The sequence below is a fragment of the Bidens hawaiensis genome, unplaced genomic scaffold (assembly GCF_021521415.1).
Source record: "Bidens hawaiensis isolate Kalapana, Puna unplaced genomic scaffold, B.hawaiensis_p1.1 tig00016505_1, whole genome shotgun sequence".
NCBI lineage: Eukaryota > Viridiplantae > Streptophyta > Magnoliopsida > Asterales > Asteraceae > Bidens > Bidens hawaiensis.
In genome coordinates this window covers 448753-466493 of record NW_027492516.1, presented here as the reverse complement: position 1 = coordinate 466493, position 17741 = coordinate 448753, and the positions used below count along the sequence as shown (strand labels likewise).

Genomic DNA, 17741 nt, shown 5'->3' with positions numbered 1-17741 from the left:
ATTTGTGGTCAATCTTTGTTATGTTATATGTTGTGTAAAGACTAAATTCTCATTAATGATACCTATTTAAAAAAAAGCAGAAAATTAAAGATGATAGTTTTACTAAATAAATAAATAACTATTATGTAATCAATAATAAGAATAAGAGTTTAGAGAAATATACAATTTGTAACATTAGATAGACATATTCGCAATGTAGTGTTTCTAAATGTGGAACACACCATCTCCTTAAAAACAATAAAAAGTCCATAGTTCTTCGAAAACAATCAACTAAGAATAAAAGTAATTCAAACATTGTATATTCGAAGACATTTAGTCGTTAATCTATTAAACATTGAAGCTTGTACTATATCAACTTGTTTTTTTTTATATTTTAATGTGTGTTTTTAAACACAATATGTTTTTATTTAAATAATACTTATCGATAACCGATGACATACTTTATTTTGTTTGTGATATATCTCTAAGTAAAAAATTGGTGTTATATAATGATCATAAAATTAGGGTTTCAATTGAAAGAGAACGAATTACATATAAATCAACTACGTGAATCGGATTACATGATTCGGATTAAATGAAGCGCATTAAGAAGATTGATCGATTCAACCCGTGAATCGATTGAATCCGATTGAATATGCGTAGGTGAACCGATTGACTCGGATTAAGGATGTTAACCCAGTTGAATATGTTAAGGTGAAACAATTGAATATGTGAATCTGATTACAAATGTCTGATGGTTATCTTGAATACAGATGAATTTCAATGTATTAGGTAGATAGTGAGTGCTAGGGTTAGAACATATGAATTGGGCTGAAAAAAATTCTGAATACGATAGGCATCATAAGTTTGATTTTGAAATCGAATTAAAGCAATTAAAAATAATTAAGAAATGACAGGTGGTACTTTGAAGAAATTTGGTGAAAAATAAAAGGAGGATTTGGTGGAAAACTCACTTGCCATGTACCACTTTGAACACTCCTTGATAATTTAAAATAAAAGAAAAGATATTGAGTTTTGAATTTAAAATAATTAAAAAATAATAGAAATTACCATGTGACACTTTGAATACTCCTTGTTAATTGTTAATAAAAAAGGTTTCTTGAAAACCACTCTTTTATTATATAGGTAAATATTTAATTTCTATAAACTTATTAGTAACATTCAAGACAAATGCTGGATAAGTTTATATTCGATTACATAAAATGGTCTTGACTACAAGATGCTTAATAATATTTTGGGGTTTTTTCTTCATGAAATGTTGTTGAACGCTTTAGCTAGAGTTACCAAATAGTGGGTTAAGAGAACCAACATTTATGTTGTTAAAGTCTCTATAGAAGATTACCTGCTTAATATGAAGAGTACTGTTGTTTATTCTCGAGGTATCAAGGATTCGTAGTTCGTATAAGTGGGAGCCGGTAGGGACATAGAACGAGTCAGTGGCAGCTGTAGCCACTAATGATGTGTTGGAGCTTAGGGGAGCTTCAAGGGGCCTTCAAGTTAACGAATGAGAAGGCGCTGCAACCAGGAAGACGAGGAAGATTGAAAGAGGTATAAGCATTCACCAGTAGGCAGTTTGAAGATTGTCAAGTCTCTAGGTGGGAGATTGTTGGGTTTATGGATGCTTAATTGGGCCTGGGTTAGAAAACATCTTTAGTGGCAGGCCTGGCTTGTTTATTTAATTATAGCCTATTACTAGTTTTCTTGGGTGGTAAGTTGTAAACCCTAGCATGTTTTCTATACGTATTCACTGTACTTGTAATTCTTCATCACGAGTGAGACATAAAGCAATAATAAAATTACAATGGTTGCAGCTCGTGGACGTAGGTCAGCCGACTACTGAACCATATAAATCTCGCGTGTTCTTCTTCATTTATTATTTCTCTTGCAAAGTTGTGCTTGTGTGTGTTTTGTAATGCCCGAATCCCTAACAAGTTAGGGCAGTCAAACTACGGATACCAAATTGACTAAATAGGTATGGTACCAACATTCAATAAACTATGATACCAAAATCGTAACATCACAACCAAAAATAAAATCGATAAACCAAAATACCAAAGTAAACCATAACGTCAAACGGGTACCGAGTACCAAAATACATGCACCAAAACGGGTACCAAGTATCGAAATACTTGATTGAAAATACGTACAAGTTGGACTTCCCAATAAACTCCACATATTCAAAATTAGTACCGAGTATCACAGTACCCATACCCGTAAGTATCGAAAAACGAATTCCTAAAAACTTTGTATCGATACCGGTACTGAATATGTGGGTACAGGTACGGGTATTCGGGGGAAAAAATCTTATCCCTAGGTTGAAGTTGAATTTATAATGAGATCGGCGGCTAGAACAAGTGAAATTGACAGTTACAACAAGTTGGTGATTTTAGATTCATCAAGCTAGCCCGATTGTGGTTCATAGGGTTGGCAATTTAGACACGACACACGAATAAACGACACGAACCTACACGACTTTAACAGGTATCATGTATGGCCTTAACAGATTTCGTGTACTAAACAGGCACACACGAGTCTACCTGTTAATTTTCGTGTCTAAACAGGTAAAATACCTGTTTACATGACAAGTACTCGTCAGTATCTGATTAAAGTTTTTATAAATAAAAATATATAATAATATAATATGTTACATACCCTGAATAGTTAACCCTAAATATTATACCAAACAACTGAACACGGTGCACATTATTCCTATCCAACATAAGCATAAGCATACAAACCCTTCTTTGATTCTCATCTCCAGAAGTCCGGTGGTTTCCCTTCACCTCTCCACATCTCCAATTTTCTGCCAGTCCGTCCTCCTTGCAATTGCAGCGACACCACCAATATTAACATGTTCGTGTCTTATCGTCTATACGTGGTATTAACATGTTCGTGTTTGGGTTTGGGATACAGGTACACGATAAGTTTTCATGTCGTGCACAGGTATACATGTTTCGTGTTAGTGTATTATCATGTACGGATATACACGATATGCCAACCCAATGGTTCATGACTTAATGGCTTCTTAGCAAATTCCCACACACAAAGGCAATGCACTAAGGTTTCAATGTCTTTGCGTCGCATAAAGTGTTATGTGATAAACGAGTTGTTGGGGAATAAGGGCTGCTATGTCAATAGTCTATAGTTAGAGGGTCTGATTGTGGTAGTTATTAGTTGAGGGGTCTTATTGTAATTGTCTTGTTAGGGTTCGTTATTAGCTTGTTCGAGTCTGTACGTTCATTTTCATCCAATTGAATAGAAAGTTTTCTCCTCTCCCCTAGCTTCTTTTCTCTCTACTTGTTTTGGATCGTATCATAAAGTAAAAGGACGATGAAGATCTTAGATCATTAATATTCATAAAGATGTATAAAAGGAAAAGTCTTTGCGTAAGATATGTGTTGTGTGACATGTCCGGAGCTATACGATATTTTTTCTCATATTTAATTGGATTTATTCTCTTTTAAGATTACACATATTTTTAAATAAAATATTTGATTTGATATATACTCGATATTTTATAGGAGTTATTTTACCAAAGTATATTTTGTAAGAATATATCTACATGATTAAAAACATTTCCTAATTATATGCATTTGTAACCTAAAGCACTTGCAAAAAGAAAAAAAAATGAAAACAAATTAATAAATCTTACAGGTCGAGCATGTTTGGGATTGAGTTTGAAAAATGCTTATTGACTTATTGGTGTTTTCGAAAAACCAATAAGTTAAAATATGTTTGACAATCACAAAAATTTTTTTTATTTTAGCTTTTTGAAAGGGTTAAAAACTAGTTTTCCGAAAGCCTTAAATCCTGACTTTTTAAAATGGCTTTTTGAAAAAGCCAACAAGTATATAAACATTTTTCAAACTCAATCCCAAACATTATAAGAGCATTCTCAGCCCATTCCCTATATTTTTGTGAGGGAGATTTGTAAATTATATGGTATGGTTATAAGTGATTGTGAGTAGAGGAGAGAGAAAACGTCATAGGGGAAAGTTAAATTTGAGGATTCATTGTTCATACCGTATAATTTTTTAAAATTTTCTAAAAGTGGTTGTGAGTGGAGGAAAGAGAAAAGATGATGATAAATGTATGAAAACTATTATTTAATTAAACAAGAGAGAAAAAAAACAATGATTTTTTGTGTAATTATATGGTATATATGGATATAGGGTGGGAATGGGCTGGGAATGCTCAAATTAAATAAGTGACAAACACATGAAATAATCAAATAGAGAAACAAAAGAGAGAACTAGTCATCGTCCACCAATGTTTGTTCGGCTGCAGGCTTTAAATCTCATAATCGTAAAATACGACAATAGTTTTGTCATTTCCAAGGTCAAGACCACCATCGCTGGTGTTCCACTATGATATATGATATTCTGAATCAAACTAAGCCTGATTATGAATTATATGATATGCTAACTATGTTGATGGATAAATCGATTAACATCCTTAGATTGATTCCTACTTTAGAATTGCTTTTGCTACTTTAGATCTGAATCAATACACAAACTAAACCCAAGGACTGAGATTCTTTTGGTAGAATTCGAGCTTCACAACAGCTCGGTTGTTTATTGAGAAAGATAATCAATTGGTTTAAGACAATGTCATGTATTATAATCAATGCATGTTGAAAAAAAAAGAAGAAAAACATGTCTCTCATGTATGAATCTTAAAATGCTTTATCATTTCTACAGTTTAATAATAACGTGAAATAACAATCGATATGAGACTGATTAATTTTATAATTCTTTATCCTAATAAACTTAAAAAAAATCGTGAACAAGTACTAAACCCCGCCAAAAGCTCACATTTTCAGCAAATAAATGAAAATTTCAAACATTTCACGAAACCCACCCAAACCCAATCTCCACCGTCCAAATCTCACCACATCAAATCAACGGCCGTAAACCCCGATTCCGCATCAACCCCAATCAACCAATCACAACAACCCTCAACAACCTACTTAAACACACTCCCTGTAACCCCAATCTACATCTCACTCAAACCCTTCAGCTCTCTCCTCACACACTCAAAAACACACATCCCAAATGGCACCAAAGGCAGCCGAGAAGAAACCAGCATTGGAGAAGAAGCCAGCCGCCGAGAAGAAGCCCAGAGCCGAAAAGAAGCTCCCGAAGGACGCATCGGCTGCTGCAGCCGACAAGAAGAAGAAGAGGCACAAGAAGTCGGTGGAGACGTACAAGATCACCGGTATTCCCCCCAGTAGCTGGGGTTGTGGTTACCGGAGTTTCTTTAACCATCTTTCCAGAAGTTTGAAAAAAACTGAAAAGAAATGAATTTCTAGCTTTTATGCACGGATGGCGCCAATGAAGAAACACTAACCGACCCCGGGCAGATTACGGGTAACCTGGGGGTTGAATAGATGTTTCCCACGAGGGGTTAGACCCGGCAAAGATGGTTCTTCTGATAACCTGCAAAACAGACACCGTGAGCTCGTCACTAAGAAGGGGGGGGGTTCCTCCTTGTGACCACCCTCCGGCGTGAGAATCAGACTAGATTGCTCTTGAATATAAATGTATATTAAGAGATTGCTAGAGCAGATATCAGGTATAATATGTAATACGAGATAGTATATGATGATAAGATGATAAGATGATCATACCATTTGGGGTATTTATAGCCGAAGGTAGGTTTCCAAGAAGGTGTAGCCGGCTGAATAGTATTCCTGTTCTACCAACTGTGGCCTACGCACGTGCCATGCTGGTAGTTGGTGGGTAGGCAGCGGCTGACAGTGACCAGGCCTGCTGTGTACTATTCCTTTTCCACCAACTGCCGGCTATGCACGTGGTATGACAGGAGTTGGTGAGTAGGCAGCGGCTAATAGTGACATACAGTACAAGAGCATGCTGCTCGCCATACTGCTGTCAATGAGCTGTCGTATCTTTGGTCAGATCTTTTGCCCATACCTCGTCAGGTACAGTACAGAAGATCTTCCCGTATCGTACGGACTGGCTTATTTGGGCGGGAGTATTCCCCCTCCCGCCTTTGTGCGGGATTGCTCCCGGCTTTGCTCATTCCTTCAGGTGACAACTGAATTATTGAGAGCTAAGTGCCTTGTGCCTATAGCCTTGCTGCGCGGGTGGCCTTCCCTGATGGCTTGTATCCGCAGCTGCGGGAACAGGCGGAGTACACCATTGGGAGGCATTTCCTGCGGGAACAGCTTGCGTACTGCGCGTAAGGACGTCACGTCTCTCAGCATGGTGGGTCCTGCGGATCCAGTTGGTTTCTGCGCAGACGTCTCTCTTCAAGGTGAGTCTTGCGGGTCCAACTGGGCTCTGCTGGGACCTACCTCTTCAACCATGAAAAGTTGAGATTCTTGCTTGGAGAGCAGAGATGGAAAGGGTCCCATCTTTAGTTTTATTGGCAAGGCGGAATGTTGCGGTTGATTCGGTTGTATGCCTGCTTTGTGGTATGGAGGAGGAGACGGCTGAACATTTGTTTAACTCATGTAAGTTCACACAAGAAGTTTGAGGTAAGGTTACTAATTGGTGTCGGGTGCCGGATTTTTTTGGCTTTTCAATTCGGGATCTTTTGAAAGCTTACAAGTATGCATTGCTACCTAAAGATAAGGCGAAGGTCTGTCATGCGATATGCTTAACTACAATGTGGTGTATTTGGAGGGCAAGGAATGAGGCGGTGTTCGAAGGGAAGCCAGCTCGGTTGGAAAGTGTATTTGGTGAAATCAAAGGCCTTAGCTTTCTGTGGGTTCAAAATAGGGCTAAGAAGGCAAGCCTTTCATGGAATGAGTGGATTAGATTTGATTTTTGTGAGTAACATTGTTTTACTGTAAGATTTAGAGTTGAGGGTAATTTTTAGTGGTCTGTATTTTTGGGTGTGTTGGGTTTAATCCGGTTCTAGTGGCTTACTAGTCCGGGCTCTTCGTTTTTATATGAATTTAAAATTTGTTAAAAAAAAAGAAAAATCAGTCAAAGCTTTCAAATCTCCCCTAAACCAATCTCCACCGTCCAATCCTATCTGCTAAAATCAACGGCTGCAAACCCCGATCCGCATTAACCCCAAACAACCAATCACAACAACCCACAACTACCTACTTAAACAAACTCCCCACATCCCCCATCAAACACATCACACTCATTCAAATCCACACACATCCCAAATGGCACCAAAGGCAGCCGAGAAGAAACCAGCATCGGAGAAGAAGCCAGCCGCCGAGAAGAAGCCCAGAGCCGAGAAGAAGCTCCCGAAGGACGCATCGGCTGCTGCAGCCGACAAGAAGAAGAAGAGGCACAAGAAGTCGGTGGAGACGTACAAGATCTACATCTTCAAGGTGCTGAAGCAGGTGCATCCGGACATCGGGATCTCAAGCAAGGCCATGGGGATCATGAACTCCTTCATCAATGACATCTTTGAGAAGCTGGCGCAGGAGGCTTCCAGATTGGCCAGGTACAACAAGAAGAACACGCTTTCTTCACGGGAGATTCAGACGGCCGTGAGGTTGGTGTTGCCGGGTGAGCTTGCCAAGCATGCGGTTTCTGAAGGCACAAAGGCGGTTACCAAGTTTACAAGTGGATGATTAGTTAGGTGTTTGGCTTTATGTTTTAGTTTGTAATTGGTGGTCTTATTGAAAGGAAGAAATGAAATGAGATTGACTGTGCGATAAATTTTGTCTTTAGGTTCTTAATTTTTGTTTATTGAAATTAAGAGCAAATTGTGGATGAGTATCTTCATATCGGTGATAAGGAAAATTAAGAATGTCTGTGAGACGATTATTGATGTTCTAATAATTTTGTGGTTGAATCAGAATTTAGTTATCCTGGATCTGGATAATTGAGAGTGATTTGGTTTAACTGATCAAACATTTCTGAATTGTTTGGGGCCGAAAAAATTCATCGTAAGCGTGTTGTTGAGGACGAGCTTCCCGAGACGTATTAGTGGATAGATCTGAAAAAATATTGGAACCTTAGTTTAGAGTATGAACAAATTGCGTAGATTGATAATTTAATTTGGAACCATGCTTTAGAGGTTGGAGAAGCAAATCATAGTTGCAAGCAGTGTTGTTGGAATCAGGAGGCGCTTGTCGAGCGGCGGGATAGTGACTAGCGATTAATTGATGCCTTGATTACAACCTTGCCTGGAAGATTGAAACATGGATGGGGATGGGTTGGGGTTTTGAAATATGATATTTTATATTGGAGATGGATCTACTAAAATATTAAATGGTTCTAGACCGAATAAACCAGATGGGTCGAACTCTAGCTACACAAAAGTCATACAAATTTATTCTCATGAGTTTTTTTTTTAAATATATATTTTACTTTTGGGCATTGAAATACTAATGTAAATGCAGCAAACACTTTATTTGCCGAGGTATCATTAGGCAATGCTAGTCCCAAGCAACTAGACGGCTAGACCTCCATCAGATAACAATATGTGATTGTACTTTCTTTATTAGCAGCCAGCCGTCTAAAATCTCTCAATTCAGTACCATCTAACTAGAAGTTTAAAGATAGTGAAGTTTAAAGATGGTAAACAATCTTTAAACTTCATCTCTCAGAACATCATACTACAGATTTATGATTGAAGGTAAACAATCCGAGATCAGATTTATGTTTGAAGGTAAACAATCCGAGCTTATTTTTTAATCTTATTTTCAGGCTAAATGCCACTCCCTAAAAGTAAATATTTTTCTTAATAATTCTTAGAAAAAAAAAGAAACACACACACACACACAAACATAACACTCTGTCACATAGAGGTGCACACAGAAACCGATTAACCGGTTTCTGATGTAGTTTTGGAATCGATCAATGACTTGAAAGATTCATGATTAACAAAGACCATAAAACCGAACCAAAGGTTCCAAGAACAATGTTCTTTATATATAAAAACTTAATAAAAAACTAAAAAACTAAATAACATTTAATCCTATTTATACTAAACAACTATCTTACTAAACAAGATATATAAATATTAGAAACTTGAATTTTAAACAGATAATAAAAGATACTAAATTCTGAATTTGAATTAGTAGATATTCTCAGCTTCTAACCGGTTACTAACCGATCCTAACTGCCAGTTAGTAACCGACTTATATTATTGATTTCAAAACCGGTTAATCGATTTTTTTTATTATTATTTTATTAAACACCGGTTATTCGCCAACAGTTAACGGATTTTTTTTATTTTATCAAACCGGTTAGTACCTGACCCGATTAACCAGCCTAAACGGTTATTTCCCGCCAAAAAACTTGTTATTTGTTAACCGGTTAACCGATTTGTACAAGTCCAAGCTTTACCAAATTAGCAACCATAGGCCCAAAACAATAGTCCTGCTGCACTCCTGTTGACATATAAATATTCATTCATCCAAACTTGATATCCCATCCCTAGTTGAAACCCTAAAATCAAAATCGGTGAAAATGCGGGATCACATTCCGTCGGAAATCATAAAGCGTGTTCATCCCGTCAAATCTCTGATTCGCTTCAGATCCGTTTGTAAACAGTGGAAGCTCACAATTCGTGTCTTAATTTGCCCATCACTTATGTATTATATATAGTATAGATGAGGGGTAAAAGTCGTAACAATTTTTTAAATTTACAAAAGGATAGTAAAGTTTAAGTGCCAATTTACAATCGTTTGAACCGACGGTTTGACATATTACTTAACTTAGAAGCTGTTAAAACCCAATTGTGAACACCCACACGTAACATCCTAATTTTAATTATAATAAACTATAGCAATACCATACCCAAATTAAATACAATAAAATGCTCGTTTTGATGGTGCAATTTTCTTCAAAAAAATATTAATATATGAAAAAGTTACGGCCGCTGGAAAATCGTTGGTGGAAAGTTGGTTAACAATTAAATTTAAAAGAAATACATTGGTAAATATGAAGGTTCAAAGTTGTAACTATTTTTTAAATTTACAAAAGTTGAGTAAAGTTGAGGGGTAATGTTGTAACTATTTATAGGCATATTTTTTAATGGACAAGTTTGTCCTTTTCTTACATGCTATATAATGTGTACATTATGCATTATAATTTGTAAATTACTTAAAAAGAAGGTGTCTTAATTTGCCATGACTTATATATTATATATAGTATAGATAATATACCAATAATTTATATGGCAAGTGAATACGGTGCCATGTAGTATATTTTTTTTTAGTTAACAAATTTGAGGAAATGAGAAAGATTTTTTAAAGTGTTAAAATGGTTTAAATAGTTAAAATATAACGTTAAAATGTGTTTTTATTTTTTTTTAACATTTCAAACGGTCACAATTGCCTTCCCCATTTTCCTAAGTAGCCAACAACTAGTTTTTGGTGAGCAGGCATTCGTAAGTAACCAACAACTATGTGATATTTGGTTGTTCAATGAAATGAAATCATCCATTATACATGGAATCCCATTTCATCAAAATCATTCCTTCTCATTCCTCTTCTTTTTTTTTCATTCCATTCCTCTTTCACTCTACTTTCTCAACAACACCACTACCTAACAACGACCACCACCACTACCATTGTTGCCACCACCACCTGACCGCCACCGTCGTTGCTGCCACCACCACCTATGTCACCACCGTCGCCGCCGTCCTACCATCGCCATCACTACCAATGCTACCACCGCTTGACCACCGCCGCCCCCACCCCCACCTCCACCACCGCCCACCACCACCGTCGCCACCGACACCACCATATTCGTCGCCTGAGCTACCACCACCATCGTCGTTGCGGGTCTTTTTTTTTTGTAAAAAATTATTTTTGGATATGAGTGTTTTTATTATTTCTAATTCATTCTTACAATTTTTTTTATATACCAAACAACAAAAAGTAATAATTTATTCCATTCCTATAGGTTAACCAAACAAGACAAGGGAATGGTAATGATCCATTTCAATCCCTTGTCCATTCCATTCCTTTTCTCATTCCATTCCCCCTTCATTCCATTACTTCCAACCAAACATACTCCTAGTTTTTGGCCCGCGGGCCCGCTCACGCCATCTTGCTCGCACCACCTTCACTCGACACCGTTGTGATGTTTGTGATCAATGTGACAGCGAGCCACCCGCTAGCGCCCCGGTTAGCGGTCCATAGCAAGTAGTCTTATGGGTATTGAGCCAACTATAAATCATGATTTTATAATCGAGTACGAGAATGGGTGTACCAATACCTGCCCAGTGCCCTTCGCACGTGAAACTAGTTTTTAGTTGGTGATTTTTATTAACTCAAGCGAATTCAAACTTTATCCAATTTTGAAGTCAAACCAAACCATAACTTCGAATTATTCATACCGGTTTTTTAGATGTAGTTCAAACCTAAATTCAAAATACGAATAGTACGATTTAATCAACTCAAATAACTTGAAATTCGATTAGTTAAAGACATAACTAATACTAAAAAAAGACAAACTTATTAATAAAAAAATGTGTTGACCCAAAATGATGTATAAACCTTTTATTTTATCAACTATGGCATAATTCTACGAGCCCAATTTATTATTCCCATTTTCTCTTATTTTATCTTTCAACTGTTTGTTATATAAAAACTAGTATCTTGAACCCCTGCGTTGCGGGGATGGTTGGTCGATTTCAATGTTTCCAAATTTGATAAGTCGGTTCAAGTGTATGAAAAACTACTTATTTCCTTTTGCCTTTATGTGGGTCATCACAAAACCATTGTAAACGCATAGAAACAAGATAATAATAATAATAATCCCTTAACACATGAAAGTTCTTTCTGGCTTAGATTTCAAAACTTTTAAAAGAATGCCCAACACTATAAGGAACATGAAAATGCTGCATTTAACAAACTGAATCATGCTGCATTTATCGACAAAACCATAGAAAGAAACAAAAAAACCAAAATACGAAAGACCAACTAACATTACCATTAAAAAAACCAGTGAACTCCATAGCAAACAAAAGAAGATGTATAGGTAGCCTAAATGAATCGGTGAGTCAATATTATACTATAATGAAAACCATATAAAAAATGATATAAAAATTACTTAAAAAGAAGAATACACAATAGCGAAAAATATCAACATAGATCTGCCACAGCCATGAACAATCACCGTCGCCTACGGTTCCTAAATGGAACCTTACAACCAACAACACAACAAAATTGTCCATCGTCATAAACAATCACCGTCTCCATCATCATGCGCCGTCGCCTAGGTGAACCCGACAACAACATAAATAAATCCACCACCGATGAGTAGAGAGAGATAAGAAGCATGGCACTGCCTCCCAAGTAGGGAGAGATAACAGAGCCTTCACCTTCGCCGTCACCATAGACGACCGGTAATGGTCATTCGTCGGCCAAAACCGATGAAACCATTACCGGCAACAACAGGCAAACACTACCACTCTCTGCTTCTCTCTCTAGAATCACTATCTACGCCGATGGATTAAAGAGGCGAAGAAAATAACGGCTGAGGCGGAGGCTGAGGCTGAGGCTGTGGTGAGATCAAACACAGAGAAAGAGAAACCCTTATGTGATATGAGGGTTAATTGTGGGTTACACAAAAAATAGACACGTAGAAAGAATTAAGACAGTTGTCAATCAGGCAAATAACCTTGATGATGTAAGCAGGGTACAAACTTTAAAAGCACATGGTACAACAGATGCTTCACAAGTTCACCCGTAAATGTAATTATATAAATAAATTTGGAACTTGAAAACATTTTTTTTAAAACACAGATTCACTTTATTTAACTTGAATTAACATTATTTAATATACTAGACAGATGCCCGCGCGTGCGACGGGAACGAAAATTCTAATAATCATGTAACAATTATGGATGTTCAAGGTTCGTTTGAAACTTTGAAAACGTTTAAACCAATCATCACTTTTGGTCATCTGGTTTCTGAATGTTCAAACCATAGCAAACGGTTTGGTTTACGCTTTATACTGAAAACCGGCCATATAAAACCGGACCGGTTGTTTAACTTATTATTGAAGCTCAATGTGGGAAACCAAACCACTAGTAACGATTCGGTTTGAATTTTCAACGGTCCAGTTTTGTTTTTTAAGGAAAAAAATATGAACCGATGGTTTGGCTCATTGTTTAACTTAGAAACCATTAAAACCGAATTGTGAACATCTATATGTAACATGCTAATTTTAATTAGAATAATCTATAGCAATACCATACCCAAATTAAAGACAATAAAATGCTCATTTTAATTGTGTAATTTTTTTAAAAAAATATTAACATATGAAAACGTTACGGCCGCTGGAAAATCGTTGGTGGGAAGTTGGTTACCAATTAAATTTAAAAGAAATACATTGCTAAAGATGAAGGTACAAAGTTATAACTATTTTTTTAAATTTACAAAAGTTGAGTAAAGTTGAAGGGGCAATACTGTAACTATTTATAGGCATATTTTCTAATAAACAAGTTTGTCTTTATCTTATATGCTATATAATGTGTACATTATGTATTATAAGTTGTAAATTACTTCAAAATAATGTCTTAATTTGCCCATAACTCATGCATTATATATAGTATAGATAAAATGGAATAAGATTGAATAATTTGCCACTTTTGTTTTAATAAACTTAACAAACAAATTTTTTTTTTTTGAAACACAGATTCACTTTATTTAACTTGAATTAACATAATTTAATAATACAGTGGAATACGATTGAATAATTTTTTTTTTTTTTTTGTTTTGGTAAACAATCAAAGTCCTTAAATTATGGGGAGGGGCATAATTTAAAAATAAAATGGGTTGCGGAGGACCAAACCCTCAAATCTAAATGTAGAGGCAGGTTAGGAGTGGGAAACATAAAAGATATGAACTTGGTCCTTTTGAGTAAATGGTGGTGGAGGCTAAGAAATGTTGGACATCAAATGTGAGGTCAAGTGATATACGCTCTTCATTGCAATGCAAGAACCGTTAAAGTAGTTCCAGTGGAAAAAGCTTGTGGAAAATCATAACTGACTTTGAGTTGGGTCTGTTTTGTGATATATTCCTGTCCGTTTTCAATTTAACTGCACATAAAAAAGTTTTGGCTCGGGATTGTTGTGAGGTTACGGGCAGCATCACCTCTTGGAGGTGGTGGTGGAAACGCGACCCGTCCACCACCGAGGAATGGGCTCAAATTCAACAGTTTATGACGACGCTTGCTCATACATCTCTATCATAAGACGAGGACATGTGAGGCTGGAAATACAGGCTAGATTGTGGATTTGAATTTAATGTGGTCCGTCAAGATTTGAAGAAGGCAAAAGGTAATATTTATCTCATCCATTCCTTCAATTGGGACTGTTGGGTTGCTTCTAAAGTTGAACTTTTTATCTGGCACGCAATGGATAGAAGAATTTCAACCAAGCTTGCGCTTATAAGATATAAATTTTTCAAATTTACTTTTCCCGATTTGCTCTTATAGTGTTGAAGATGCGGACGATACTTTGATGCTTTGTCCATTCGCGGTGGTCATTTTGGAAGAGGTTTGTATGCAGTGGTGAAGCCTTGGGGGGGGGGGGGGGGCTCAAATTTTAAGTTGGAAACGGGCAAATTTACACCACGTATACAAATTTTCCGGCGAAAACATGTAAATTTACATTACTGCACAAAAAAATAGGGGGGCTGGGCCACCACGGGCCCTCACTAAGCTTTGCCCTTGTTTGTATGTGGGTCAAAATTCCGGTCCCGGCTAATTTTGTGGACATCAAGCCGATTATTCAATACACAAAGATTGGAGTTCGGACAAAGCAAAAATGAAACCAAGTAACTGTAATTTATGCTATCATGTGGAGTTTATGGTTAAATCGTAGTGAGGTGTTTAATGGCAAGGTGTTTAGACCATATGCTATGGGCGCTCTTCAGAGGGCGCGGAACACCGTCTCGGGGCGCCGTCAGTGGGGGCGCGGAGGGGTAAAGGGTCGTCTGGACGACCGGCGCGGAAGGAAGGGTGGTGGGCCCTCTCTTTCTTCATCACTAACACACACACACACACATATATATATATATGTATATATATATATATTGGGCGCCCTAGGGGCGTTAACCATAGCGGGGCAGGCTTCGATGCCTCATTTTTTACGAGGCGATGACGTGGCATGTTGTGGGGCTTCGAAGCCCCCCACCATAGCGGATAGCCTTAATGGCAAGGTCTTTTTGTGTAACAAAGTGTTGGGCGACATCAAAGAGTTGCTATTCGTTTAGGTCTCGACCCATTCCAGGACGTCTATATAGAAGTGGAGACTTTGGTTTGGTTTTAATTTGGTTGGTGTCCCTTGTCTCAATTTCTTGATGGGTTGGTCTTGGGGGTTGTTTGGCCTAGCTTTTTTTAATAAAGCTTATAGCTTTTTTTACAAAATAAACTTAATTTGGTGTTTAGTTTAGCTTTTTAAGTTTATGCTTATAAGCTTATATAAGCTAATTTGAATAAGCTTATTTTAAGATGGTTTTTTAGCTTATTTGAAGAAGCTTATTTGTGTAAGGGTTTAAATTACTTATTTGCCCTCAAATTGTGATGAATTAATAATTATTGAAGCAACTTATTACTGTAACAAATTAAAGAATGACGGGTTTAACAACTTATTATCAACTTATAGAATATAAGCTAATCCAAACACTTAAAAAGAGCTTATCAAATAACAGAAAATAAGTTATAAACTACTTTAAAATATAAGCATAAGCAAAAAAATAAAAGCTAGGCCAAACACCCTTGTTTTAAACTTTTAATAAAAGCATTGCTGTTAAAAAATAAAAATGAAAATAAAGTAATCAGTCAAAGCAATGGATACTCAGTTAGAAGTGTAAAAAAGATGTTGGAATATGGGCGGGAACTAGTCAGTGAGTACAAGTTCACATGGAGTCATTATGTACCATGAAAAGTTGAGATTCTTGCTTGGAGAGCAGAGATGGAAAGGGTCCCATCTTTAGTTTTATTGGCAAGGCGGAATGTTGCGGTTGATTCGGTTGTATGCCTGCTTTGTGGTATGGAGGAGGAGACGGCGGAACATTTGTTTAACTCATGTAAGTTCACACAAGAAGTTTGAGGTAAGGTTACTAATTGGTGTCGGGTGCCGGATTTTTTTGGCTTTTCAATTCGGGATCTTTTGAAAGCTTACAAGTATGCATTGCTACCTAAAGATAAGGCGAAGGTCTGTCATGCGATATGCTTAACTACAATGTGGTGTATTTGGAGGGCAAGGAATGAGGCGGTGTTCGAAGGGAAGCCAGCTCGGTTGGAAAGTGTATTTGGTGAAATCAAAGGCCTTAGCTTTCTGTGGGTTCAAAATAGGGCTAAGAAGGCAAGCCTTTCATGGAATGAGTGGATTAGATTTGATTTTTGTGAGTAACATTGTTTTACTGTAAGATTTAGAGTTGAGGGTAATTTTTAGTGGTCTGTATTTTTGGGTGTGTTGGGTTTAATCCGGTTCTAGTGGCTTACTAGTCCGGGCTCTTCGTTTTTATATGAATTTAAAATTTGTTGGTTGTTAAAAAAAAAGAAAAATCAGTCAAAGCTTTCAAATCTCCCCTAAACCAATCTCCACCGTCCAATCTTATCTGCTAAAATCAACGGCTGCAAACCCCGATCCGCATTAACCCCAAACAACCAATCACAACAACCCACAACTACCTACTTAAACAAACTCCCCACATCCCCCATCAAACACATCACACTCATTCAAATCCACACACATCCCAAATGGCACTAAAGGCAGCCGAGAAGAAACCAGCATCGGAGAAGAAGCCAGCCGCCGAGAAGAAGCCCAGAGCCGAAAAGAAGCTCCCGAAGGACGCATCGGCTGCTGCAGCCGACAAGAAGAAGAAGAGGCACAAGAAGTCGGTGGAGACGTACAAGATCTACATCTTCAAGGTGCTGAAGCAGGTGCATCCGGACATCGGGATCTCAAGCAAGGCCATGGGGATCATGAACTCCTTCATCAATGACATCTTTGAGAAGCTGGCGCAGGAGGCTTCCAGATTGGCCAGGTACAACAAGAAGAACACGCTTTCTTCACGGGAGATTCAGACGGCCGTGAGGTTGGTGTTGCCGGGTGAGCTTGCCAAGCATGCGGTTTCTGAAGGCACAAAGGCGGTTACCAAGTTTACAAGTGGATGATCAGTTTGGTTTAATGTTGTTTGGTTAATTAGTGTTAGTTTTGTAATTTGGGGTTTTTATAAAATGAAGTTGTAATTCATCACTGTGATGAATTTTGGGTTTAGATGATTTTGTTAATTGTTTTTTTTATTGAAATTGATTGTTGAAAACAGATGTTTTATTCCGATTTAAGAGCTTAGAGCAAATTGGGTATAATGAAAGTTCAGTACTTGGATATCCTGGATAAAGGCATTTGTACCTGTAACGTAGTGTTAAATAAAACGGTGTTAACAACTTGGTCGTAATTGACTAAAAATGGAAACCTCCACGGTTTAATTGTAAAAAAAGTAATAATTGTTGATCGAAAATCGGAAAAAATGACATTTTAACACTTTACTTTTTCAGTAATTTTCTTATAAATTATTAGTTTCTTTACATGAATTTGGTTTTCGTTATTTTTTATGAATATACATTGTTTTAATTTTAAACAAGGATTAGATGGACCACATTATATAAGGTTGTTGCACGTTCTTTTGATACAATTTTATACATTGTACTTCCATTGTACTTCCTCTAGTGAAATATTTCTACTCTTCTCCAAGAGTGCACATTCAAGTGGTTTTCTGTTTCACCGAGACAGGTAAACCATTAACTACGGCCTGTATCTATATTTTTTTTGACGTC

The 17741-nt window shown here is 37.0% G+C and overlaps 2 protein-coding genes across 2 annotated transcripts; both read left to right on the top strand.

Annotated features, from left to right (window-relative positions):
• Positions 1-5031: 5031 nt before the first annotated feature.
• On the top strand, positions 5032-7601 carry LOC143551663 (histone H2B.2-like). Its single transcript, XM_077042056.1, has 2 exons — positions 5032-5217; positions 7122-7601. The coding sequence occupies exons 1-2, from the start codon at positions 5055-5057 to the stop codon at positions 7559-7561; spliced, it is 603 nt and encodes a 200-aa protein (XP_076898171.1). The 5' UTR covers positions 5032-5054; the 3' UTR covers positions 7562-7601.
• A 9056-nt stretch (positions 7602-16657) lies between these two features.
• Positions 16658-17099, top strand: LOC143551656 (histone H2B.3-like). The gene has a single exon (XM_077042049.1). It carries the CDS (start codon positions 16662-16664, stop codon positions 17076-17078), a length of 417 nt encoding a protein of 138 aa, XP_076898164.1. The 5' UTR covers positions 16658-16661; the 3' UTR covers positions 17079-17099.
• Positions 17100-17741: the final 642 nt, after the last annotated feature.

What these genes read in the sequence shown, in the direction of transcription:
- LOC143551663 (XM_077042056.1), top strand. Translation starts at nt 5,055, where the DNA reads ATGGCACCAAAGGCAGCCGAGAAGAAACCAGCATTGGAGAAGAAGCCA. An exon ending in GGAGACGTACAAGATCACCG is followed by an intron (nt 5,218 to 7,121) that starts GTATTCCCCCCA and finishes CACATCACACTC; the next exon opens with ATTCAAATCCACACACATCC.
- LOC143551656 (XM_077042049.1), top strand. Translation starts at nt 16,662, where the DNA reads ATGGCACTAAAGGCAGCCGAGAAGAAACCAGCATCGGAGAAGAAGCCA.